General features: G+C 40.7%; 1 protein-coding gene across 3 annotated transcripts in view; it reads right to left on the bottom strand.

Annotated features, from left to right (window-relative positions):
• Positions 1 to 25,597, bottom strand: part of VAV3 (vav guanine nucleotide exchange factor 3) — a 248,589-nt gene that overhangs the window by 118,217 nt on the left and 104,775 nt on the right. For all 3 annotated transcript variants that reach the window (XM_030574176.1, XM_030574178.1, XM_030574177.1), the window contains exons 8-15: positions 17,795 to 17,898; positions 15,851 to 15,950; positions 14,391 to 14,486; positions 12,849 to 12,917; positions 10,899 to 10,985; positions 10,385 to 10,470; positions 9,837 to 9,969; positions 9,340 to 9,449 (exon numbers count right to left, since the gene is read on the bottom strand). In XM_030574176.1, coding sequence (XP_030430036.1) covers positions 9,340 to 9,449; positions 9,837 to 9,969; positions 10,385 to 10,470; positions 10,899 to 10,985; positions 12,849 to 12,917; positions 14,391 to 14,486; positions 15,851 to 15,950; positions 17,795 to 17,898 — 785 coding nt within the window. The remainder of the gene's footprint in view (positions 1 to 9,339; positions 9,450 to 9,836; positions 9,970 to 10,384; positions 10,471 to 10,898; positions 10,986 to 12,848; positions 12,918 to 14,390; positions 14,487 to 15,850; positions 15,951 to 17,794; positions 17,899 to 25,597) is intronic.

Genomic DNA, 25,597 nt, shown 5'->3' with positions numbered 1-25,597 from the left:
AAAGGCAATGAGAAACTACAAAAAGACCTAATGAAAGTAGCAAACTGGACATCATGATGACAGATGAAATTCAGCACAGACTGGAGTGCAAAATTTTGCATGTTGTAGGTACACAAATGAGTTCTGAGTTGCTAACTCAATGTGTAAATCTAGTATGCAGTTGTAGTCTTTCAAAGAAAATATCTAGATGTCACTGTGAACACTTCAGTGCACAGTGGTGGCCAAAGAATGCAAATAAGTTCTGCATTAAGAAGAGAACACTGAATAGCACAGAAAATCTAATGCCAATATAAATCAATATTGCACATCCCTGCCTTGCTATCACTATGTAGCTGATCCCTGTGGGTGGAGTAGGCCCATCACCCCTGGATCATATCAGGTGAGTCCAGTCCAGCCAATTAACAGAGTCTGGGCCACAGTTGGAACAGACTACCAACAGCGGTTCCACAATACCAGGTCTTGATGTTTTTAAGAACGGGTTAGACAAACACCTGCCAGGGATGGGCTAGGTTTACTTAATCTCTCCTCAGCCTAGGGGATGGACTAGATGACCTCTCGAGGCCCCTTCCAGCCCTACATTTCTATGATTCTATGAATACAAGAGGATAACTTGATAAAATTATAAAGAAAAGCATACTTAAGTCTGATAAAAAGGGAAAAACATTTTAAGTAAAGCACAGATAACTTTTGGAATTCATTGCCACAGGGTTATGTGAAGAAATTAGCTTGTAAGAATAAGAAATGCAGCTGCAGTAGAAATAGCTAGAATAAAGCTGAAAGAGCCATCGACTCTCCTGCTTTGTAGCACAAAACTTAATACTGACTGATAATGAAAGGGATCTTAACTCTGCATGTTGTATTCTTTTGCATAATTATTAGGTGCATCATGGGGAATTTAACATTTCCACTGAATCAATTAGCACTGGTCACCTTTGGGGGGAAGGAAAATCGACTAGATGGGGAACTGGTGTTTTCTAGAAAAATAATGCCTTCACACTTCTACAATTAGGTTTTTTTTTTAAATAGCTTTATAAGCATAACAAGAAACAGTGGATCTTATCTCCTAGGTCAAAGCTCACTATTATTACTTTACTATACTTACATTGTATGTCATTACTTACGGTGGGGGGAGTGTAATAATTTGGCTGAACACAGCATCAACAGTTTCTTAGATATGCAATGCCTTTCCATTAACATCTACATTATTAGGCATGCTGAAGATTGCATATACCCTACCACTTTCTGTATACTAAATACTTTTTGTAGCACCTTTTCTTTTAAAAATAACAGTACACATTAAATGACATAGCTATAATCTAATCCAAAATTACTAACACAGCTGGAAAAACAAAACACCAACTGATCGGATTTATTACAACTTCTTTTAAGGAGCACAACTTTGTTGAAACAACATGTGACACTACATCCCATATTCATCATAGTAATATTATATTATGGTTATGGCATAATTTTGATGCATTTTGTACAAGTTACATGAGGTGTCATTGGAAAAATTATGATTTGCTGAATATGATTATCCTATTTGTATGCCTGCATCATTTCTGTACCTGAAATTATGAATACTGACTAGGGATCTGTATTTCAAATGGGCTTACTCTGGAAAACGCCCACAGACAGCCTTTCAGGTAAAACAATGAAGGAGCCAGACAGGGCTGATAGCCCATCAGCAAAGACAATAGACTGTGGAATAGCTTAACCTTCCTGTGGGCATTTTGGCTACCCTGTAAACAATGGCTGCTATAAGACGGCAAAGGCATAGGACCAGACCACATGACTCCAGACTCCATCTTGGGATGTCAGTATTTTTCCACAAACGGATCTGGGAACCAAGTTTTGAAACAAAGGGTTCCCACCATATTCTAAAACTATATAAGACGGGGACTGACATCATCTGTTGTTTTCCACTCCCCACACAAGAAGATGCCTGGAAACGCCTGAGGAAAAAACACTGAACCGGGGATAGTGCTGGACCAAGGCTAAAGGGATTTCTTCATGAAGACCTGTATATGAAGACATGAGAAACCCAAGCTCTAAGACTAAAGCTGCTTGTGCCTTAAGAATCTACAAGTCTGCCTGTACCATCAGTTAGGGTGAGAATCTGCTAATTCATATCCAATCTATGCAGTATATTAAGTTTAGTTTGCATTTTTGTTTATTTGCGAAGTAATCTGCTTTGATCTGTTTGCTATCCCTTATAATCACTTAAAATCTATCTTTTGTAATAAATATATTTATGTTATGTTTTAATCTAAACCAATAAGTTTGGAGTGAAGTGTGAGCGGGTGAGGCGAACTCTATGCGCTTACGCTGTACCGTTCTCTGTGCACCACAAAACGGCATAATTTTAGTTTTATGCTCCGGGGGCATGTGCGTGCCTAGGGAGCTGAGAGTTACCTGGGCTTTAGCCTTTCTACTGTTGGTTCGTGTAGTGGCTAGTTAGAGAGCCTGCATGTAACTGCAGCTGGGTATGTCCCTACCTGTGTGAATGCTGGAGGAAGTGTAAGGCCAGGAGCGTGTCTACAGTTTGTCACAGCAGCACAGTGTGAGAGGGAGCCCAGGCTGGTCGGTCAGAGGGCTCGATGGTACCCTAATTCCAGGTGATACCCCAGAGGGGAACCATCACACAACATATGGCTTTGTTCTCCCCCTGTGCATGCACACTTCCCATTAATATCAATGAGAGTTAAGCAAATATACAGAGAACCCTAACCGCCTAAAAATGGACAAGCTACTGTTAAAGCACATCGGACTGCTCTTTGCCAGTTACATTTATTCATGTGCAACACTCTCACAAACAAATCATGCATGTTAGTCTATCAAAAGTTCCAGCTTTAGGAGGCCAATTGTGATTTTTAGTGTGCTGCCCCAGTGGCCCACTTCTTTCTAATGCTGCCACAAAGATACAGCACCCTGAACTAACTGACAATTTTGAAAGGCTGTACACAATAGATTAGATTCAAGGCTAGTTGAGCCAGCCTCAATTTTGTAGATTAGTGTGAATAGGTCAACAGCATCAAATTTAGTGCTGTGGTGTTGCAGTTTATCTTGTCACTGAGGATGTAGAGCATCTGTACTAGCTCTCTTATTAAAAATACTTAGAAAATTCTTATTGGTAATAAAACTTGAGGTGCACAGATTTTAGCCATTTTTCTAAACAAAATAATAGTCTCAGAATAACAGTAAATACAGACACAGTGACAGGAGAACTGCCACATAAATGGAAATAGTTAAAAACATCTTAATGTGTTTTATATCTTCTTGCAGCAGTACCCATTGCTCTCAAGCTTCCCCCACAAGATGACCTGTCACATTACGACAGATCAGGGCTAGAGTTTGGAGTATTCTCATGGGGATAAAAAGTAATTCCCAATTTTCTATGTAAAGAGCCGTTCTAATCTGAAAAGTGACAATACAGGGTTTCATGTTTATTTTTTCTCAATGTTTTCCAGATCAAATCTGCTCAATTTCTTCCAGTCTTGCAAACTCAACCAAGGTTTCTAAGAGAGAAGTTGGGTTCTTTCCATTATATATTTCATCAGTAATGTCAGGCTCTGCACGCAGAGGGCCAAATTCTGATCTCAGTTACACTAGTATAGACCAGGAGCAATTCTATTGACACTTCAGTATACTTAGGATTTGTCAACGAGAAAGCTTATAAATGTGCTTATTCCAATATAGGTTATTCTGACTTGGGAAGTAAAATAAGGTATACCAACATAAGGGACCTTTGTATCAGTAGCTCTGCCTCCATGTTAGGGCTCATACCGGTATAAATATTTTAGTTTAAAAAAAAAAAGAAAAGAAAAAAAACACCCTGAATGGACAGTTATATCAGTAAAACCTTTCTAGGGTAGACTGGGCCCTGTTCTTAATTTAAACTGATGTAAATGGGATCTGAATTTCTCACAAATTAGGTTGTTATAGTAACACCTGGGCAGCCTTATCTTCATTCAAGAAGCTTCTCAGACGGCAGTGGGTTTGCATAGATATAACTGAGTGGGACATAGTAAAATGCTATTTCTGATGCACAGGAAAGAATCCAGCTCACTCCTTTTCAGCTGTGTTGATTTTGCAGTCCTAACAAAAAAGTGCTAAAATACGTAGTTAAAATGTTTTGCCTGTTAAGTCAGCAACTACAATTCTGAATGTGCTGAAGAAACTGTCATTTTATTATAGTAATTTTTCAGAACAGAATCAAACTTTAATAGACACTCTACAGAGAGTGGAAATACAACTGAAAAAAAAGACTCATCAAACAATATGGAAAAACAATGGGGTTAGTTTATTCCCAAAGGCAGACTCCATGCTTCAGCATTTACAATTTCATTAGCACACTATATGCTGAGGTAACTCATGGGAGTGGGAAATCAGGGCTCCCACCAAGGGGAGATCTATAAACCCAAAACCCACAAATAATGAAAAAAATAAAAAGGTATGAGATTACAAAATTGATTAAATGCTGCAAGTTATTTTAAATCTAGTGAGTTTTAGCGGTTATACGAATAAGGGAGCACTAACACTGGCTAGAGCAAAGAATGTTACTATGCAAGGTTACAATTCAGTTCTGCTAATACAACTCAGCCCTGACCTGAAGTAATCCTACTATTCCAGCCCTGTGCTGCTCTAGATTACGACTGCCAATCATGTGGAATAGTGTTAAATTGTGGTGTGGGTTTATGAGGTTGACAAATATCCACAAGGGACAAGGCTGAGACCACCAAACCTCATTTTCACTGGTGACCAAGGCCAGAAGGGAAGCCAGGTGAAAGGCTGTTGTATTAACTCATTGAACTTCCAAGCCCTGTGTTCTGATCATTTATGATAATCAGGAACAATAAATTACCTTTCTCAAAGCACTATTATGAGTAGTGCTGTGCCTTGGCTAACACCTACCATTTTTATAAGTATGTGTGATTGCTTTAGCTCATCATACAGAGAGAGAGAAACAGGAAAATTTGAAGATATGAAAACATCAAAACTTTCATGCAAACATTGGCCAAAATTAAACAAGTCCATGCACAGCATCAAATACACTGGCATTTAAAGTGGAGTCATTGTGATCTTTAGCTGAATCACAATCTGGGGATGCTGGAAATCAGGTTTAGCATGGCTACAAAGAAGTCTGGGAAGGGATAAGGGAGGGAAAGGCAGCATAAAGAACACAGATTGGAAGTGGAGGCCTGGGAACAGGGCCGGTGCAACCATTTAGGCAAACTAGGCGGTAGCCTAGGGCGCCGAGATTTGGGGGCGCCAAAAAGCGCCCCCCAATTTTTTTTTAAATGGTTGACCGGACGCTGCTGCTCGGACAGAGAGGGAGTCTGAGCTGCTGGCGGCAGCCGGTAGCCCAGGGTGTCCCCCGGGTCAGGGCGCCTCCGCAGCAGCCCGCAGCCCAGGGGGTCCCCCTGGGTCAGCGCGCACCGCCGCGGCAGCCGGCAGGCCAGAGGCCCCCTGGGTCAGGGCGCCGCCACGGCAGCCGGCAGCCCAGGGGGCCCCTGGCCCAGGGAAACCCCGGGCTGCTGGCTGCCGCGGAGGCGCGCTGACCCTGGGTCAGTGCGCACCGCCGCGGCAGCCGGCAGGCTAGGGGTCCCCTGGGTTAGGGCGCCACCACGGCAGCCGGCAGTCCAGAGGGTCCGGGTGCCGCCGCAGCAGCTGGCAGCCCAGGGAGTCCCGCTGCGACTGCCCAGAGGTTCAGGCTGCCGGCGGCGCGCTGACCCAGGGGAATCCCTGGGCTGCTAGCAGAGGCTCAGAAATCAGAATCCCTCTCCCTCCTAGAGCAGGGGCTCCAACCTATGCAATTTTTCTCATTGCAGGGGGGGCGGCGGCGGCTGGGCAGAGCTGCGCAGCTCTGCTTAGCGCACGTGGTAGGAGCCTGCAACAGCGTGACACAAGGGCTTCTGGAGGAAAGCGGGGGCTGCCCCCTGGCTCAGCCTCCACATCAGCCCCAGCGATGGGCAGGAGAAGAAAAGAGCCTCAGCGGTGGTCTGGTGGAGTGGAGGAAGAAAGAAGACCCTGACGCTCATGTGCTGGGCAAGGTAAGCAAGTGCTTCCCCACAGCTCGGCCTCAGGCGCCTGTGCTCCTGCCCCCTTGGTCCTTGGCTGGTCCCTGCTCCTGCTCCTCTTGTATGTGGGCGGCTTGAGAGAACAGCAGCCTGCAAAGCTGAGCTGCCCCAGTGCCCCCAGGCACCCCCCGTGACCCCATCCCCCCCACAGCCCTGACCCCCAGCTCTGAGCCCAGCCCCTCTGAGCTGGACACCACTCTGACCCCATCTCCCCACATCCCTGAGCCCAGCTCCCCACCCAGCCCTGGGCAACAACAGCACCACCCCCAGGCAGTGACAGCCCATTGGTACCAACCGTCACAATCACCCATCATCTGCCCATTATGTAATTGCAAATGTATACAGACCATTACAGCTTTTAATGTTTTTAAATAATGTATTTAGTTTATTTTCAAATTATTACAAGTTAATTTTGGAATGTATTTCACTAGTTATTTTTTACATTTCCTAATACATGTTACTATAGTATTGCAAATGTTTTATGGAAGAGGCCTCCAATTTTGCTTTGCCTAAGGCCCCCTGAATCCTCTGGGCGGCCCTGTCTGAGTTTTAAGCCCCGCTGCTGTGTTTTGCCTGCAACAAGCAGGCCTAAGCCTGTGAGTGACCCCCATAGCAGCTTCCTGAAGAAGTGCTTGGGGGAATCATGCAGAAGGAGCGTGATATTTATTTGAGTTCTCTCCTCATGGAGGCTGTGCTCCACTTGGTGCAGGAGAGCAGTCTCAGCAGGACTCTAGGCCCAGCACCTTGCCTCAATTTGTGGACTTGTACTGCACCCATCACCAGGCTCAGTTTGGCACCATTACCCCTCACCAGTGCCCAAGAAGCAGTCAAAAAAGTTGGATGGACTGGTTAGGTTAGTTGTCGTGCTGTTGCTTGGCCAGTGTAGAGACCACTGAATGCATAATATTCCTCTGTGATGTTCTGTCCTGAGCACAATTGGCATGTTACGAGGTAGTGCCTGTGAGGGACAGGTGTCTGTTTATGTCATCCAGCCATCATGTCTTAGGTCTTCTGGGGGGGGAGCTTTTCCATCCTGCTTTCATTGGATCAAAGTCAAAGATTATTTTCACAGGGAAGTTAGTAGGCATTTAGAGCAGATGAACATACCACCACAGAGAGCACTTGGCATCCATTTGAGTGTGTGTGACCTATTTAGTTAGAAAATGGAATTTTTCATTCAAATTGAGTTTGTACCATTTGATGTTTTTAATCATTTGGAGGTGCATAGCTAGTTAGGCAGAATGGGTTCCGCAGCACTCCCAGTCAGATTTTGATATGAAGGAAGGACGTATACATGACTAAAAAAGGTGTATTTCTGATTACAATCAACATTGCTTAATTTTAAGGGAAAGTCATCTTGATCTCTTAATCAATATTTACGTCAAACAGTTGATGAAATTCAAATAGTTAATTATAGTAAGTAACATGCATTCTCTATCCTTTACTTTTAATAGTGAACAAGAAAAAGGACTGATAGGAATAAAATTTCATTTTTTTTCGTTTACAGTTGATGCAGCCTCATGGCAGATTAAAAAAAAAGGTCTAGGGCACAATTTCGTGACCGTGTATTGTGTATAATGTATGTGATTTGGGGGCGGGGGGCGCAAGATGGAAGTTTCACCTAGGGCGCAAAATATCCTTGCACCAGCCCTGCCTGGGAATGGTGCAAGAGGGAGGGTCACAGGAAAATGCGGCATGGAACCATGTTTTCCAGTATCAGCAGGGTGCCTCTGAGACAGGCAAGAGGAGGGACACATGGATTTGGGGGAGGACACTGGTGGGAATAGGATGAAGAGAGTGCAGGGAATCCCAATAACACAGAGAAGGGGACTAGGGAGAAGGGACATGAAAAAGGCATGCAGGGAACCAAGAAAGGTTCTGGAACAAAGCTGTAGGTATGTTCCTGGGACGGGTGTGTGGGGGAGAGGCTGTTTTACTGCTTTGATTTATTAGCTGGCTGGCTGAGCTAATCATTATTTGTATAATTATGGCAGGGTGGGCATTATTTTCAATTATAAGTCTAATTAATTAGGATGTTGCAGACTTTTAATAGGGATATTTTTATTGTTATTGAAATATAAAGAAATATCAACGACAGCATTGGAAGTATATGCAGGGAACCAGAGAGATATGGAAAAGAGCTTAGTTTTCGATGTACTTGGCTGATTAAAAGCCTCTCTGCTCCCCACCTATCACAACCAGGAACAACTCCCACTAGCACACATACTCCTACAAATTTAATAATGTCAGCAGGAAGGGAAACCATAATAGGTGGACCTCAGAACATATGGCAGAGCAAGGCTCTCTTCTTGCATACCTTCTATGCTACCCCAATTTAGACTCTTGGCTCTCATTAAAAGAAAAAGGGGAAAAAAATAAACAAAAAATATAATTAACAGGAATTAAGGTTGTAAGTGTGTTTCAATGGAGTGCAGCTAACGACAACCCTTTCACTCAACCAGAAATTCATATAAGTGATACCCTGTCTTTGCTAATTTCACCATTCTTAGGGGAATATTCCTCCTTCCCCCCCTTTAAAAAAAATGCAGTGACTGCCTCTTTTGCACCTGATTTCTTTGTTCCTGTGTTTTAAATTTAATCAGAATACTTTCAGTACCAATACCCACGTTTGCTTCTCCAACAGAATCAGAAATAAAAATAAAGCTGAAAGCACATAACTATAATGCAATCTGCAGTGCTATATTCTGATATATTACTTTTTGAGACGTCCAACATATTCATGCTTTTTTTTTATGTTAGAAACACATACACACACACACGATGTCAAGCAATGGAAATCAAACTTAATAAACCAAGCAACCTGATCCAAATGCTACATAATAAATTAGTTTAAAGCCACTAGAAAAAAAGCCAACATCCCCATATCTCTTAAAATGTATTTCAATGTACCAAGAAATAAAGATGGAAAAAATCAGTCACCATTATGTTAAATATTTATTGCTAAAACAATTAATATTTTCCCTAGGTGTTTCAGACTGTATTTTTAAAACAATCTTACAGGCTATGCTATAAAGCAAAACATAGCTTAGAGTGCCCTCTATCTTTTCTTAGAAGTGTTTCAGGGAAATACTCACAGATGTCAGCTATGAGTTCTGTTTTCAAAAATGCAAATAAAATAGTTTCCTTGCATGTGCAGAATTATTGTTACAATTTAAAATGCATATTAAAGCATTGTTTAAAATATTCCTATATACTGTTTAAGGAAATGATTTTACATAAGAGAAAAGTATATACTTACAATGCCATTTCAAACTGCTCAAGCCACTTTTTCTTCAAATCTTTAGTTTTGCAATAAAATTCCAACCCATTTTGTCCTTGTATGTGGATGAGGTAGAAGCCATAGGACCACTGTGTGAAAGGTATGGTAATTCACTGGTTAACAATTTAATATTCAGGCAGAACGAAGACAATATTTTTATATTCATTGTATAACACCAACCCGGAGCTGGGAAAAATGGAGGTCAGACTATTTTGCACCTCTGTTCAGTTTAATAATGGCTCATTCATATCTCTTCATTACATCAGAAATTAACATAGTTGAAGCCCTTTAATAGTCATCTACTCTAAACCACAATGTCCAGTGTGGTTTTGATACTATATGGATTTGAAATTTAAAAAAATATATACAAATTGCTGAAGCATGGTTGCAGAATATTTCATACACTTAAGACCTACGGATTTCAAATATTTAATAGTGGCATATATTTTGTATGTAGTAATAATATAAACATTTACCTTTTTATTTTCTTTATCAGTGGTGGGATTATTTGTGATTTTGTACTTCTGAAGATCTATTATTTCCTTCATTTCATAATTATCACCTCGTCGTTTGCACACAATTACAGCTAAATCAAATAAGAAGATATGCCTATGAAAATATAATATATAAAGGGTTAAAAATATTGTCTGTATGGCAGTACACTAATCCTTTTAAAATAATACACTATCATATAAAACATTGCCTGGAGCACTTATGATTTTGAAAGTTAGCAATTAAACTATTGGCTAACAAAACATGAATCACTTAAAGTACTTTTGCAAGAGGTACATAGGGATTTAGATATTAATGTAATGGCTAACTTCTCATTAACCACTTTGAAAATTTACTTCCTTGGCATTAATGTTAATAGGAGCTATGTGTGTACAATGAAAGGAGGATGTATGCACAAGAATTCCTGAACTGATAACAAATTTCACAGGCAGATGCCATGCTGTATTTTACAAGCATTTATCTAATACCAATCTTGTCTTTAGCAACCCAAGTACTGTATCTATATTCTCACCTGTCTTGCCTTGCACGTTTGTCTAATGTAGTTATCCTTATTTCACCATCACCTTGTGGTCTTCCATACATTAAGAGAGAATGGTTCTAAAAACAAAAAAAGGAAATAAATTCATTGTTTATGCCAGCAGAAGAGTAAAGATAATATCTGACATTCAAGTGTCAGTTGGTCATGATACTACAAAGCCAGATTCTCCAAGAGTCAAAAAGAACTTGTCACCTTTTGGTCCTACTAAGGATATGGCATAAACAAACTCCTTTTATTCCACCCTCCAAAGGACTTGGGGCACTGTGCAATAAAATTGATATAGCTGCATGCATCTAAGGAAATGGAGAGGAAGTCACTGTATACAGATATCATTCCAGGCCAGCCAAAAGAACAATATATACACATACCTGAATTTTACCCAGGCTTCTAGTATTATATAAGATGGTAAGGAGCAGTAATTTCAGTAAAGTAGAACAATGGGGAAAAGCTGGGATAAACAAGGGTGTAAATATAGCCTATCACATACCAAATTCTCTATTGATAACTGAAACTGTTTAATTTCACGGAGGGATTCATTATCTCTCTTCACTTCATTTACATATTGAGCCAAGTCCTAAAGCATAAAAAAAGAAGGAGGGGGGAATATTTCAGTCAGAAAAATTCCAATACATTATTTTAAGCAACTGTATTTATCTTCCTTATTTTGCCTAATCTGCACAATAAGGCTTTTTAAAAGTTGTTTTAAGTGTTCAGAAGTTGCTGATATACCTGCCTAAGTATGCAAGCTTTTAAAAAACACTCTCTATTAAAGCTGGGCAGAAAATGATATTCTCATCCTGTAAAAATTTTGAGATTTTAAAAAATATTCACATTCTGCACTAAGAGGAAATCTAGACCTTTGGAATTTTTTGTCAAAAAAAAAAAAAAGAATCCCGGAATAGTCAACAGCCCAATGGTTCAGCAAACTACCTAGGATATCGGAGACTCGGGCTCATGGCTATGCTCCAAAAAATATTTAATTATTTATCCAAAGTGGAAGAGCTCCAATTGGAGAGACTAAGAGCGACCTACCCCCAAATCAGCCAGGCAAAAAGAAACCCTGCTATCAGCTGAGCTAAAAAAAAATTAATAGCTAAATAAGGAATGTCATTTCCACCTACAAGAACCAGCGTTTAAGTTAAAGGTGGTTTACTCCACCCTGATGTAGTGCTTCTTTCAGTCAGGGATTGGGATACCTCCTTTGGTCTTGATATTTGCACATGATTTCAGAGATCTGATGACAACAAGGCCTGCGTAAAAGATGTAACCACGTCAAGGCTCTAATTGCTCCTATATGTAGTAATCATGGCTAGGTTTAGTAGGGTGCCCAAATATCTACAACTTCAAGACCCAGGCATACAATGAGAGAGCAGTAACGTCTGAATAGCAAAACAGAAGGTATATCATAGCATACCAACAGCCAGCTTCCTCAGATCCCATGAACAATAATGTGCCTGACTGGCACTGGGAAATAAATCTCTTGCACCTATGTGTTGGGATCTGGAAAAAGGTTAGGTATGATCTTAAGCTGTAGACTAGTATATCTTCTATATTTGTGCATTGAATGTGCTAGTAAATTTGCCGCTTATCTTTCTCTATTCAACCTAAGGTGTTTATCCTCATTTGTGTGTCCTCAGCAGGATATAATCTGTAATATCTAGGAGCAAAACAATTTTAGGAAATTTGTGCTAAATGGAACAATTTTCTAACATATTAACCAGGAAAAGGACAGAATGGGAAAACACAACGAAAACAATAACTGAACTCAGTGCACAGTGTCAGAAGAAAAGGAAACCAAGAGAGTACAGCTAGTTGCAGAGGGAATTGCAGGCTGCCAAAGGATACAGCACCAAACATGTAAGGAGATACTGCTATTTTAAAAAGCACTTGTTTGTGTCATTTGCAGTAGCATGTGGAGTAATGGTCACTAGGAGAGATATTAATGCCTTCTAGCCTAAGGCAACAAAGACATTACTAGGATATAAGTAAAGGAAAGAGAATTGTATTTATCTCACTGGGAAACTGTTAACCAAAATCTGAGGCGATCTGCAGTAATGGAAGTTTTACCCATTTTGTAAAAGACTAGTAAAACTGGGAAAGGCAAAATTTTTGGTTAGGAGGCTGAAACTATGGGACAGAATGTAAAAGTTAGGATATAACAAGTAAATAGAAGCCAGCCATCTCTACTCCATACCATATAAAACCTATTGACTAAGTTACTAAAAGCTTGTGGCAATATCCTTGCTTTAGCCTCCTTACACAAGAGTTTGTGGCTAGTTAACAAATATTTGCTAGCTCTATTGTGAAGGAGGTCCCGCAATTCAGCAGAAAATTTACTGTGAACTTCACTTCTGCATGCCTGTGTATTCTGAAAAAGGCCCCAACCATTTTAACTGGCAGTGAAGATGTAAACATCTACCTGCCACAGCACACTTACCTTCATTGCATCAAGTGCCAGCTTCAGATTTTCCTTCTCCATTGGGTCAATAGTGTGCTTCACCAGTTCCTATTTTGCAAAATGCAGGGATATTTCTTATAACAACTTTTCAAAATGCAGGGATATTTCTTATAACAACTTTTCAATCAGCCAGCTGCCAATCACTTTATACATTTATCACTCAAATAAAAAGACTACTGTGCACTGCTCATATATTGACAGTATAAGAATGTTAAGCTATCTGCTATATTTTAAAAGATACATAGCCCATCTAGAATCTAGAAAAATTAATGGGTTAATTAAAAGCAAAAAAGAAAATCTAGAGAGAAATCAGAGGACTATATTTTGTAACCAAAAACAATACACAGCCACCTCGATATAATGCCACCCGATATAACATGAATTTGTATATAACATGGTAAAGCAGTGCTCCGAGGAGGCGGGGCTGCGCACTCTGGTGGATCAAAGTAAGTTCAATATAACACTGTTTCAGCTATAACGTGGTAAGATATTTTGGCTCCCACGGACAGCTTTATATTGAGGTAGAGGTGTATATTGCTAGAATACTAGAAAATGGTAGAAATAGATGCTTCTACTTAAAAGTGCAGTTTTTCTAGCAATTTTTGTGGATATTTTTCTCCTGAAAATACTGTAATATATTTTGACAGCCCGTTACATACCCGATTGTAGTTTTATGATGCCTCATACTTTAAAATACTATGAGTGCCATAATCTTTCATATCATTTTTCATAATATACAATTTGATTATATTGCTTTGGTTCCGGTCTCAAATGTTTTAAGAAAGTGGTTCTGTCATCGGTTTGGTTTGTTTGTTTTTTTCATGATTTTCTGTTGATCAGAATATTGATGACTTGCATTTATAGAGATATATTTCAAGAAATGTAATAAGTTTGAATTACACAAAGCACTGCAGAGTCAAAATTATGCTTCACATAAAGGTAGTAGCTCTTTTTAAAATGACATTTTACAAGCATCAGCTGGGCTGACAATCTAATACAGTAACATATTTCTTTGCTGCTGAACTAATGAGTCTCCTGGAACAGCTATCAAATTAAATTTATAAGACTCTCCACCCTCATTATAGGACTAACTGTGGAAGCCAAGAGCTTTGTGGGTTATAATAAGAAGCATTTCAAAATAAATATGGTTTTATTATAATTTACTATAGCAAGGAAGTATCTTAAAGAATGGTATAATCTCGTTCAGCTTAGTCTTTGGGTGTAGTGGTCTACATTACAAAACCACCACTCTCATAGTTTGCCACCACTAACTTTTAAATAAGTCATTAAATGAAGAGTGATTGTTATTCTCAGATAGGCTTCAACTGTGTGGAATGATCACCACAGAGAAGGCTGAACTGCACTGGATTTAACTTCCAGACCGATAAGTCACAATTCACGTCAATAAAAACGTTAATCACTGTCCTTTAATAAAGACACTGAACCCTCATTATAACAATCCTCTGATGATAACCATCGCAGCTTTGCGCTTAATCACTTTAAACTTCAAAAATAAAGTACCTGCAGCAGCAGATGATATTTCAGAACTCGTTGCATAGGAACCACTAGAAGATCCCGCAAAGTAAATTTCCCATTATTGGCCCTCTTGGAACATTCCTAGTTTTTAAAAAATAAAATTAAAGATTGAACTGTGATTCCTGGGAAAAAACAAAAAAGGTACAAAGTACATTCCTAATTTTTTAAAGTAGACATACAAGTTTGCCAGATCACCCAGATATTAGGATACTAAATACTACCATAACGAGGAAAAAAGCATCTCCAGAGTGATAAGCTGAACCAAAACCCTGGTTCAGAACACCCCTGAATTTTGAGGTATCCAAGATCTGGATCCAGAACCAGATCCTATTCGTCAGGGTTCAGTACAGCAGAGTGATGACTGCGGTATAAATACTGTAATTAGAGATAAAAAAACCACACAGAGTTTTGTTGATTTGAAGCTGTGAGTGTCTATAAGAGCAACAGAGATAGCAGTTGGAATCACTCTGGCTAGTGCCCAGCAGGTAGTTCAAGTGCAACACTGCAGGTAAATAGAACACTCTTTGGGCTGGTCTACACTAGAGGGGGGAATCGATCTAAGATACGCAACTTCAGCTACGTGAATAGCGTAGTTGAAGTCAAAGTATCTTAGATCGAGTTACCTACCGTCCTCACAGCGCAGGATCGACGTCCGCGGCTCCCCCTGTCAACTCGCTACCGCCATTCACATTGGTGGAGTTCCGGAGTCACAGGAGCTCGTTCAGGGATCGATATATCGGTCTAGATGAGACGCGATATATCGATCCCGAGAAATCGATTGCTACCCGCCGATACGCCTGGTAGTGAAGACGTAGCCTTTGTCTTATTAGATGTAGGCATAATAGCACAACAAGCATAACAACTGTGTGGATTGAAGGTGACTAGTGAACCTAAAAAAATAGAAGTCCTGTTTATCACAGGTGAGATCATCAAACTCCCACCCCGCACATTCACTTCCCCACCAAAGCTGATGGGCAGTATGCTGTACCCTATAAAGGGCTGTAGCTGATTATCCAAAGAGAAAAACTGTGCTTCCAAGGTTGTCTGAACATCTGGGGTGGTGTGTCTTACACACAATCCCTTGTGCAGAGATGTGCTGAGGGGCAGAGTTTAGTCTTTAAATGTTATTCTAATTATAACATTAATATATTTTACTCTCAGCTACCTTCACATTCACCTAAAACACTACGAGAAAAAAGTGTTCATTGACAAACTACTTCTTGGGTGAAATCCTGACCCCACTGAAGTCATTAGTAGACTTCTTCTGACTTCAGTGGGACCAGGATTCTACCTCTTCTGTCTCTACCTGACAAGTTTAATTTGGTCAGTTACTTCAGGTTAAAAAGGTAAGAAAAGAACGTATAGACACACGTCAGAATGGACAGTTTTCTTCTTGCGGGGGATGGCAGATCTATATTTGTATATAAAAAAATAAACATCAGTACCTCTAGCTTCAATTTAACATCTTCTTTTGTCTTAGAAATGTGGTCTAAGCAGGATATGGCTGTCTCCACTTGACTGCAGTACTGCCCATAAATAACCATTCTAAACCAAAGCAAGAGGAAAAAAAACAAGAGGGAGGGTGTGTGGGTTTTAAAACAAAACAAAAAAAACAAAATAAACAGTCTTTGTTCACACTTCACAAACAAATATATGGGTCACATTCTTCCCTTCAATTGGGAGCTGTACCTACATATCCAAACATCATAACTTGGCCCTAGATGTGTATTACAAAGCTTACCCAAGAATATAATGAGGTGCATGTTTGAAAAATACTAAAGATCATAATCAAAATGCTGTAAAATCATTTCAATTCACTTTAACATTGACATGCATATACTGACACAATAAAGCATTTGTTTCAGGCTGCAAGGCAATGTAACTGCTACTTAACAGCACCAGAGCCATTAGTATTTACAATGTTAAGAAATAGATTTCAAAGGATGCAATGAATAAATTCTGTTACATAGGATTAGCCCAGGATTAATTACATCCACTCTTTTTACAGCAACAGTAGGTTTTGCAAACTGATTTAACAGCTTCTATTGAGTTTACATTCTATGAGGCTTTTGGGTCAAGATAATAGCTAACATATGTAAATACAAGAAATTCTTAACAGCAGTCAGAGATCAGCATGGTATCCACTGGTTGATTTTTGTAAAGTTACTGGAAAGAATCCAGGTTTGTACGAGGAACTTCCTGTTCCCTTCAGTAACAATTAATTCAACTCTTCTCAAACTGTTCTAAATCTTTAGAGATGACTCCTCTTTAAACTGTAAGCTCCATCTTTGGGGATCACAAGCCTCAGTTACCCCCTTGTCTTCTATTTTTAATCTTTCTCCTTCTTGATCATCTTCTGTTTAGCATTAGCTTCCACATCAAAAGTGATGATACTAACTGCACATCTTTCACCTTTAATTATTATTTTAAACTCATACTGCAGTACAAATAGAGCTAGACCCAGTATCTCTCCTCCCTTGACAAAATAAACTTGTCGTTTCCTCTCAGCTTCCTTAAGTTACATTGCTTCTTTTGGAGAAAAGGAGCAGCCTGAGACAACTCCTGGTCCTGTAATTCCCCTCTACACTCAGATCTGCCATTTGCTTTCACTAACCATATCTTTCCAATAATCACTCTTTCCCTCAGTCTGTCACCATCTACCCACACACACGTACCACTGCCAAAAGCTCCTTCTCTGCTGAAACCTTCATATATGGCTTCATTTCCACTCAATGTGATTATGGCAACTTCCTTTCCCATCTTCTCCCCAAAATCCAGCTTTCCAGATTCAGGCGTTTTCTGTTAGCTTATAGCTGCTTTCTCACAAGCATTGTGTGACTGAATCAACCTCTTCTCAAACAACTCAGTTGGCTCCCCAATTATTTCAATTTCCAGTTCAGAAGTGACTTCATTAACACCTTCCATGGACCCCCTAAGACTCTCCTCAGCCTGTTTTACCCTTCTTTCCGTCCTCTGTAATGCCTTGCCTGTATCTTTCTGCCTTATTTTATTTCTCTCCCCATCTCTGCTTATTTTATCTCAGTACCTGTATTGCTTATCTCTATAAAGCATTCGAAGATATTTTTCACAGCTTCTGGCATAAAAACTAAGTTATATGATTTCATATAAAATATGGATGTTATTTTTAAATGAAAAAGCGGTGACAAAAGCACTTTGGGAAAAATGAACAATCCATTCTATAAAATAATAATAGCACTTCCTTCGTACTTTCCACATTCAAAGCCCATTGCATATACTGATGCTGTTACCCATAGATATTCAGTCCAATTATATAAATGCTTATGAAGTATTTAATCATAGAGAAACACTTCAATGGACTGAGTGTAGGTTATCACTAAAGTATGTAAAAGTTAGTGTATAAATATTACCTTTCCTTGTAGTTAATAAAAATTTGATACAGGTTCTGGTCATTTTTGTTTACAATGGAGTCAAAAATGTCCTGCATTAGACTTCTGTGGATTTTCACCAATTCCTTAAAAACAGTAATATAAGAAAAAAATGAAAATGTAAATAGAACCCCTAAAGCTTCCAGAGTGAAGATTTGTGTCTCCATGTATATCTATGAGTTCCAACAAACTAAGACAACAGATCACTTACGAGTAGCTGCTACTTTTAACATTTGCTTTGAAATGCCGGATCTCCCATACAACGTGACAAGGGAAACTAAACTCAGAGACCTATTAATGGCTAATTTATTCCAACTTGAAATGTGCACTGTTAGTTCATCTTCATTTTATAATGATTATTTTAAAATTAAGCAAGTCAAGTTAATGTTTTAGTGACAAGACAAAAGTAATGATTCATTTCCCTGAGCTGTGAAAAAACAGTTCTGTACATTACATCGGTCAATTAGTGGTATCCTGGTACTAAGTTAACTGCAATCACTATAAGTGTCTTGATAAAATGGACCGCTAATGGGCCAGGAAAAAGAAAAGGATGCTGAAGAAATACTTGAGCCAAGTTATACTGCAGCAGAAATTTTAAGATTTTCAGTTCAAGACCAGTATATAAAACACAGTACCTAATGACAGTACAAGATAACAGTCAGAGCTACAAATGCAATATATAGAAATGCTTCAAGGTGAATATATTAAAATAGGGATATATTTTCCCAGACTTGTGCAGGACTTTAACTAAACTGCCATTGAATCAGAGAAACAAGGTGGGTAAAGTAATATCTTTTATTGTACCAACTTCTGTTGGTGAGTGAGACAAGCTTTCGCGCTTACACAGAGCTCTTCTTCAGGTCTTGGAAACGTACTCAGAATGTTACAGCTAAATAACAGTGGAGCAGATGGTGTTTAGTAGTAAACACATATTTCGAGGGACCAATCATGGTGAAGTGACCCATTATTTTCCTTAAAGGACTCAAGAAATACTGTTAGACCATATCTATACTACAAACTGTTTGACACAAGTTACATCAGCGAACAGCCACTGAAGTTAGTACATCACTCATGTGCATATTTGGCTGCTCACGTAAGTGCTGTGCGTACTCACTAGGAATGCTTGTGTCGATGTGAAGTGTGGCGCATCACAAGTCGGTATCCCAATGTGCCACATGCCACTGTCCGACACAATGCCTTTTGGGAAACATTTACAATATGTTGTGGGAAAGAATCAGAGGGTAGCCGTGTTAGTCTGGATCTGTAAAAGCAGCAAAGAATCCTGTGGCACCTTATAGACTAACAGACGTTTTGGAGCATGAGCTTTCGTGGGTGAATACCCACTTCCTCAGATGACATGCATCTGAGGAAGTGGGTATTCACCCACGAAAGCTCATGCTCCAAAACGTCTGTTAGTCTATAAGGTGCCACAGGATTCTTTGCTGCTTTTGTGGGAAAGAAATTACTTTCCCAGGGATCTCTGGAGCTAGAGGTCAAGTTCTCATGATGTAACTTTCTCCATCCAGCAATACCTCCCAAATTTTTGTGCCTTTTTAAAAATCCCCCACACCTGTGGAGGAGGAAGATCCAGGGAACTACAGGCCAGTCAGCCTCACCTCAGTCCCTGGAAAAATCATGGAGCAAGTCCTCAAGGAATCAATTCCGATGCACTTAGAGGAGAGGAAAGTGATCAGGAACAATCAGCATGGATTCACCAAGGGCAAGTCATGCCAGACTAACCTAATTGCCTTCTATGATGAGATAATTGGCTTTAGCAAAGCTTTTGATACACTCTCCCACAGCATTCCTGCCAGCAAGTTAAAGAAGCATGCGCTGGATGAATGGACTATAAGGTGGATAGAAAGCTGGCTAGATAGTCGGGCTCAACAGGTAGTGATCAATGGCTCCACGTCTAGCTGGCAGCTGGTATCAAGCGGAATGCCCCAAGGGTTGGTCCTGGGGCTGGTTTTGTTCAATATCTTTATTAATGATCTAGAGGATGGCGTGGACTGCACCCTCAGCAAGTTTGTAAATGACACTAAACTGGGAGGAGCTGATGATAAGGACAGGATACAGAGGGACCATAGACAATTAGAGGATTGGGCCAAAAGAAATCTGATGAGATTCAACAAGGACAAGTGCAGAGTCCTGCACTTAGGACGGAAGAATCCCATGCACTGCTACAGACTAAGGACCGAATGGCTAGGCAGCAGTTCTGCAGAAAAGGATCTAGGGGTTACAGGGACGAGAAACTGGATATGAGTCAACAGTGTGCCCTTGTTGCCAAGAAGGCTAACAGTATTTTGGGCTATATAAGTAAGGGCATTGCCAGCAGATTGAGGGACGTGATCATTCTCCTCTATTCGGCATTGGTAAGGCCTCATCTGGAGTACTGTGTTCAGTTTTGGGCCCCACACTACAAGAAGGATGTGGAAAAATTGGAAAGAGTCCAGCAGAGGGCAACCAAAATGATTAGGAGCTGGGGCCCATGATTTATAAGGAGAGACTGAGAGAACTGGGATTGTTTAGTCTGCAGAAGAGAACAATGAGGGGGGATTTGATAGCTGCTTTCATCTACCTGAAAGGGGGTTCCAAAGAGGATGGATCTAGACTGTTCTCAGTGGTACCTGATGACAGAACAAGGAGTAATGGTCTCAAGTTGCAATGGGGGAGGTTTAGATTGGATATTAGGAAAAACATTTTCATGAGGAGGGTGGTGAAGCACTGGAATGGGTAATCTAGGGAGGTGGTGGAATCTCCTTCCTTAGAGGTTTTAAGGTCAGGCTTAACTAAGCCCTGGGTGGCATGATTTAGTTGGGGACTGGTCCTACTTTGAGCAGGGGATTGGACTAGATGACCTTCTGAAGTCCCTTCCAACCCTGATATTCTATGATTCTATAGCACTTTTCAGTGTTTGCCCTCTACAGGATGCATGATTCTCCTGTCTTTGCAGGCCTGCAGGAAGTACCACAACAATGGGGCGACATGAGTATTTGTTCAAGGACAGTTTTCTGAGGGGCATAATGAAAAACAATTCAAGGTTCTTGTTGGTATTCATAGAGCAGCTTCAGATGGTAGAGCACCACCTCTGAGCCCAAGAAACAAGCACTGACTGGTGGGATCACATCATAAAGCAGATTTAGGATGAGGAGCAGTGACTGCAGACCTTTTGGATGCAAAAGCCCACATGGATCTGTGTGCTGAGCTCACCACTCAATTCTCCACCGAGAGGTGGTCACAATTTGGAAGCTTGCAATGCCAGATTGCTACCAGTCAGTGAATAAATCATTTTGGAACTGGGAAATCTATAGTGAGGGGCCATTGTCATACAAGTCTGTAGGACCATTAATCATCTGCTATGCAGGACTGTGACTCTCAGCAGTCTTTAGGAAATAGTAGATGAATTTGCAGCAATGTGGTTCCTGAAGTGCATTGGAGCAACAGATGGCATGCTTATCCCTATTTCGGCATGAGCTCACCTTGCTACAGAATACATCAACAGAAAGCATTATTTTTCTCTGGTTATGCAAGCATTGATGGATCACCAGTGGCCAAGGAAGGTGCACAACGCTCACATCTGTAAGAACACAGGACTGTTCAGAGAGCTGCAAGCAAGGTCATTCTTTCCCTGCTGGCAGATTACCATTGCCGAAGTTGAAATGCTGATAGTGATTCTGGGGGACTTAACCTACCCTTTGCACCTCTGGCTCATGAAGTCATACACTGTCCACTTAATACCGCCAGGAAAGATTAACTATTGGCTCAGCAGATGCAAAATGACAGTTGAATGTGCTTTTTCTAGATTGAAGGGGCACTGGTAATATTTACTCATGAGATTGGATCTCAGTAAGAAAAATATCCCAATGGTTATAGCTGCTTGCTGTGTCCTGCATAATATTAGTGAGGCAAAGCTGCCACCAGAGTAGAGAGCAGAAGTGGAGCATCTGCCTGCTGACTTTGAACCTTGTGTCTACAAGGACTATTACAAGATTGCAACACAAAACTATATGGATGAGGGAGGCTTTGAAAGAGCATTTTAACAGTCAGCCACAGCAGTGTTCTCTGGGCCTGGAGCTTTGGTGCTGCTAAGAATTGTAAAGCATTTGCTGTACAATTATGAACACGACTAGGTATTTTCCTGAAATTATGAATATTGTGATGTTAGATGTGCATTTACAGTTACAGTTTGCTTTGATTATCTCTATGCTTTCTGCAGTATTTGTTGTGAATGAAGAAAGATAAATTTCATTCTCCACAAACTGAACTTTACTGTGTGGGGGAAAAACAGTGCAGAAAAATCAATGTGCAAAAATAACTACAGACAACATTACACAAATGTTTAACATAACTTAACAGGGTGATAATTTAAAACTATAAAGGATTTAAATATTTATGTTCATTTGAGTGCACAGATATAGACCACTGTGGCTACAAATAAAGAGACTGTGATTCACAATCTGTGTATGTGAAGCTGTGGTTTTCCTAGCTGTTCTCTGGCATAGAGTGGTAGAGGTACTGATGTCATGCCGTGATGCCATGTGGTATGTTTGGGAGTATGGGAAGCAGTGACTGTGGAGTTCTCCAAGACTGAAAAAGGTGGACATATTGGTTAACCAAGGTCTGCAGCATTTGGTTTGCTGCCTGCCAATTCCCATGCAGTTGGTCATATTGACCCCCCAAGTCCTTTCTTCATTGTCCAATGCAGCATTTCTTAGTCCTCTTCTTTCTCCTTCTCGTCAGGGTCAGGTGTTCTGCAGGTGTGGAAGAGACACTCTCTCAAGGCCACCATGCCCAGAAGCTGCTGAAAAAACAGGCAGATACCACTGGATTTACAGTCACAACAGAAAGGGAAGCATATGTTTCAAAACTCCCTACCCTTATTCCTATGGACACTTTTAACAAGAAACGCTTATTCACACTTAAGCTTTGGGTCACGTCAGCACAAACTGAGTATGGCCTGCCAAAAGTGGTGGGGGGTGAGGCAGATTTTCTGTTGCATGAAGCTATAAAATTTCAGTCTCTATTTCCATGGTTACAGCTATAGAGCAATGGCACTGAATACTGGCACTATTTTTCACAGGCGGTGGTGATTTGAGCTGATATCTCACTCCTGAAGGTGACAAAGGCACAGAGAACACAGCTGTAACTGGCATCCTGAAGCCATCCAGGTCCATACACCTCAAGCCTGTTGATTGTAAAGGTGCCAGCCGAACTCATCGCAGAGTGGCATTGGAAAGTGTCCTGCCATGGAGGAAGAAATAAGACAGCCATCCCTAGAAACCTTGAGGAAAGGATTGCAGAGTATCTTCATGAAATTTGTATTGAGATTGCTCAGAAGGATAAAAGGGACATCCCTACACATGTAAAGTGCTCCACATGGCCGCACTTAATCCATGGAGGAATGAAAGCACATGCAAATTCTACCACTATCTGTAGTAACTCTATCACTTCTTGTATGATTAAAACAGTGAAGAGTCAATGCCTTTTCCCTGTTCATTTGGGGATGGGCCAGGCACCATCTTTAAGGGTAAACATTGTAAGGAAAAATGCATGCACAAACTTACTCAAGTTCCCTTCCCCTTCATTTGGCTCATTCACGTTCACCTGGCAGGATTGGCTACACTGTGGAGGAGTCTTAAACAGGTCCTGATTTGCAGTAAGGTTGGATTCTCCTCCCTGCACTTCACACTCCTCCTCCTCGCTGTTCATGGCATGGATCTGTGTCTCACACTCCTCTGAGGTAACCATAGTAGTCTGTGGAGTCTCCACCAACTGTGACAGAGTTCCTGGTAGAAGCAGCAGATCTGTGGCACAGCATCAGATCTACTGTTGGCCTCCCTGGCAAAATTTCTTAAGTTTCATGCAGCATTGCTGCTGGTCCCTGTCATACCCCGTTGTATGCATCCCTCATGCAATCTACTTGCAGATGTCCACATTTCTGTGGCTGGTCCATAGCCATGCTTGCACAGCCTCTTCTCCCCACAGATCCAGGAGATCCAATACATCCTGTCTACTCCAGGCAGCGGTGCATTTAGTATGTGGAGCCAGAGTGGTCAGTTAGGCAGTTGCATGCAAGAAGGGTGAGTTACTAGGTATGCTTGCCAAGGTGGGAAATCCAAGAAAGGCATTCCAAAAATAGGAGGCTTTAAAGGGGGCAGGGAGGCTTCTGGTCTCAGTGACTCCTGGGCAATGGAGTTTAAAATTGCCACCAAAGCGATCACTGTCGCAGGGAATGGGGCATTATGAGACAGTTGCTAGAGGACCTCCAGGTTCAACACAGGTTCCAATACTCGCACTGTGTCGACCTCAGTCGGGCAGCCATGGTTCTACGCCAATTGGGGAGGTGGTTTTACTTCCTCCTTAAAACAGGGTGCTTACATCAGCCAGAGACAAATTCAAGTATAGACACACGCACACATAGGTCCCCATAAGGTGGCTTACATCGAAGTAACTGTGTAATGTAGAGCAGACCATAGATCAGACCTAAGGCAGTTACTAAATTCCTGCAACTGTAAGTTACCAGCATCAACTTAAAAAAGTATGAATTGCATCTTTTTTCTGAGTATGCTGGATTGCAAAGTCTCCAAAAGTCAATGTGATATCCCAAAGCATATGGAGTTCACACAGGTAACCTCAACACATTTCAACTCAACAGGAAGTTTCTTAGAGACTACAGAATTTTTTTTTATTTTTTTATTTTTTATTTTTTACAACTTTCCCTGTCAAATTCCGAGTATAAGGCTGTAAGCTATATTGATTTTTAAATGTCTTCAGTGACAACACATCGAGGGCAGATACCAATGAGAATCTGAAACCTTGCTATAAAGTCTCTTCAGAAGCATTCCTGCAAATCAAAATACTGTGTAAATATTCTCTACATTGATTCAACGCTCAGGCGTAATAGGCTGATGATGGTCATGTGCTTTGTAAATTTCTGAAGAGACGTTCTCCATCTTATCTACACAAAATATGATCTATGTTTCTCTATTGTGCATAGAAGGATGTGAGGAAATTCATACATGATTTATGTCTAACTTAAATTCAATCAATAAAATACTTGCATAAAATAGACCTTCTAAGAGTTACTGTACGGTTATAGTGCCAGATGCTCAGATGGTGTAAATCAACAAATATACTCCAATGTATACTAGCGGAATATCTGGTTTATTCTGTAGTAAGAGGAGGCCCTGAAATATAAACCTTGGTATCAGAGGCCCGGTATGAGGCCTAAGGCCTGAACTAAAGTAATGGTCAAGGCGTTGCTAACAAAGCAAAGTTAATCTGTGAGCTAGAGGCAGGCCCTGCCCACAGAAGCAGGCAAGGAAAGGGCTGATGTTGCATAAACATATATCTATATAGTGTATTGAATACCAGAAGTATAAACACGGTACCAGGACACTCTGATACTGGAACATTCCACAGATAACAAGGAACAAGCTGACTCATCCCAATGACAGGGCCAAAAGGGTAATATGATGGATAGAGTTGTTTTGTTCTAAACAACATGTACAAGGTGAGAGGCGGCCCCTAGCTACATAAAGGGGTTGCACCTCAATACGTCAGGAGTGATGTGTAACTTGTTTGTACCTGTGTATAAGAATGCATCCACGGGGCGGTGTCTTTGTCCAGCCTAGGGGGCAGTGGAAAGTCCCGCCACTGACTGAGCTGAGTCCATTGCCAGGGAGCACATATGTACTGGCTAGTTGTACCTTAGCAGCACCTTAGACATCGTTTGCCAGGGAGCTGGAGACTGTGTTTCTCTTCGATAATAAACCTGGCCTTCGT

This window comes from Gopherus evgoodei, chromosome 8 (assembly GCF_007399415.2).
Source record: "Gopherus evgoodei ecotype Sinaloan lineage chromosome 8, rGopEvg1_v1.p, whole genome shotgun sequence".
In the NCBI taxonomy this organism is placed as follows: domain Eukaryota; kingdom Metazoa; phylum Chordata; order Testudines; family Testudinidae; genus Gopherus; species Gopherus evgoodei.
Note: the sequence above shows the minus strand (reverse complement) of the source record. Positions and strands in the feature narration are given on the sequence as shown.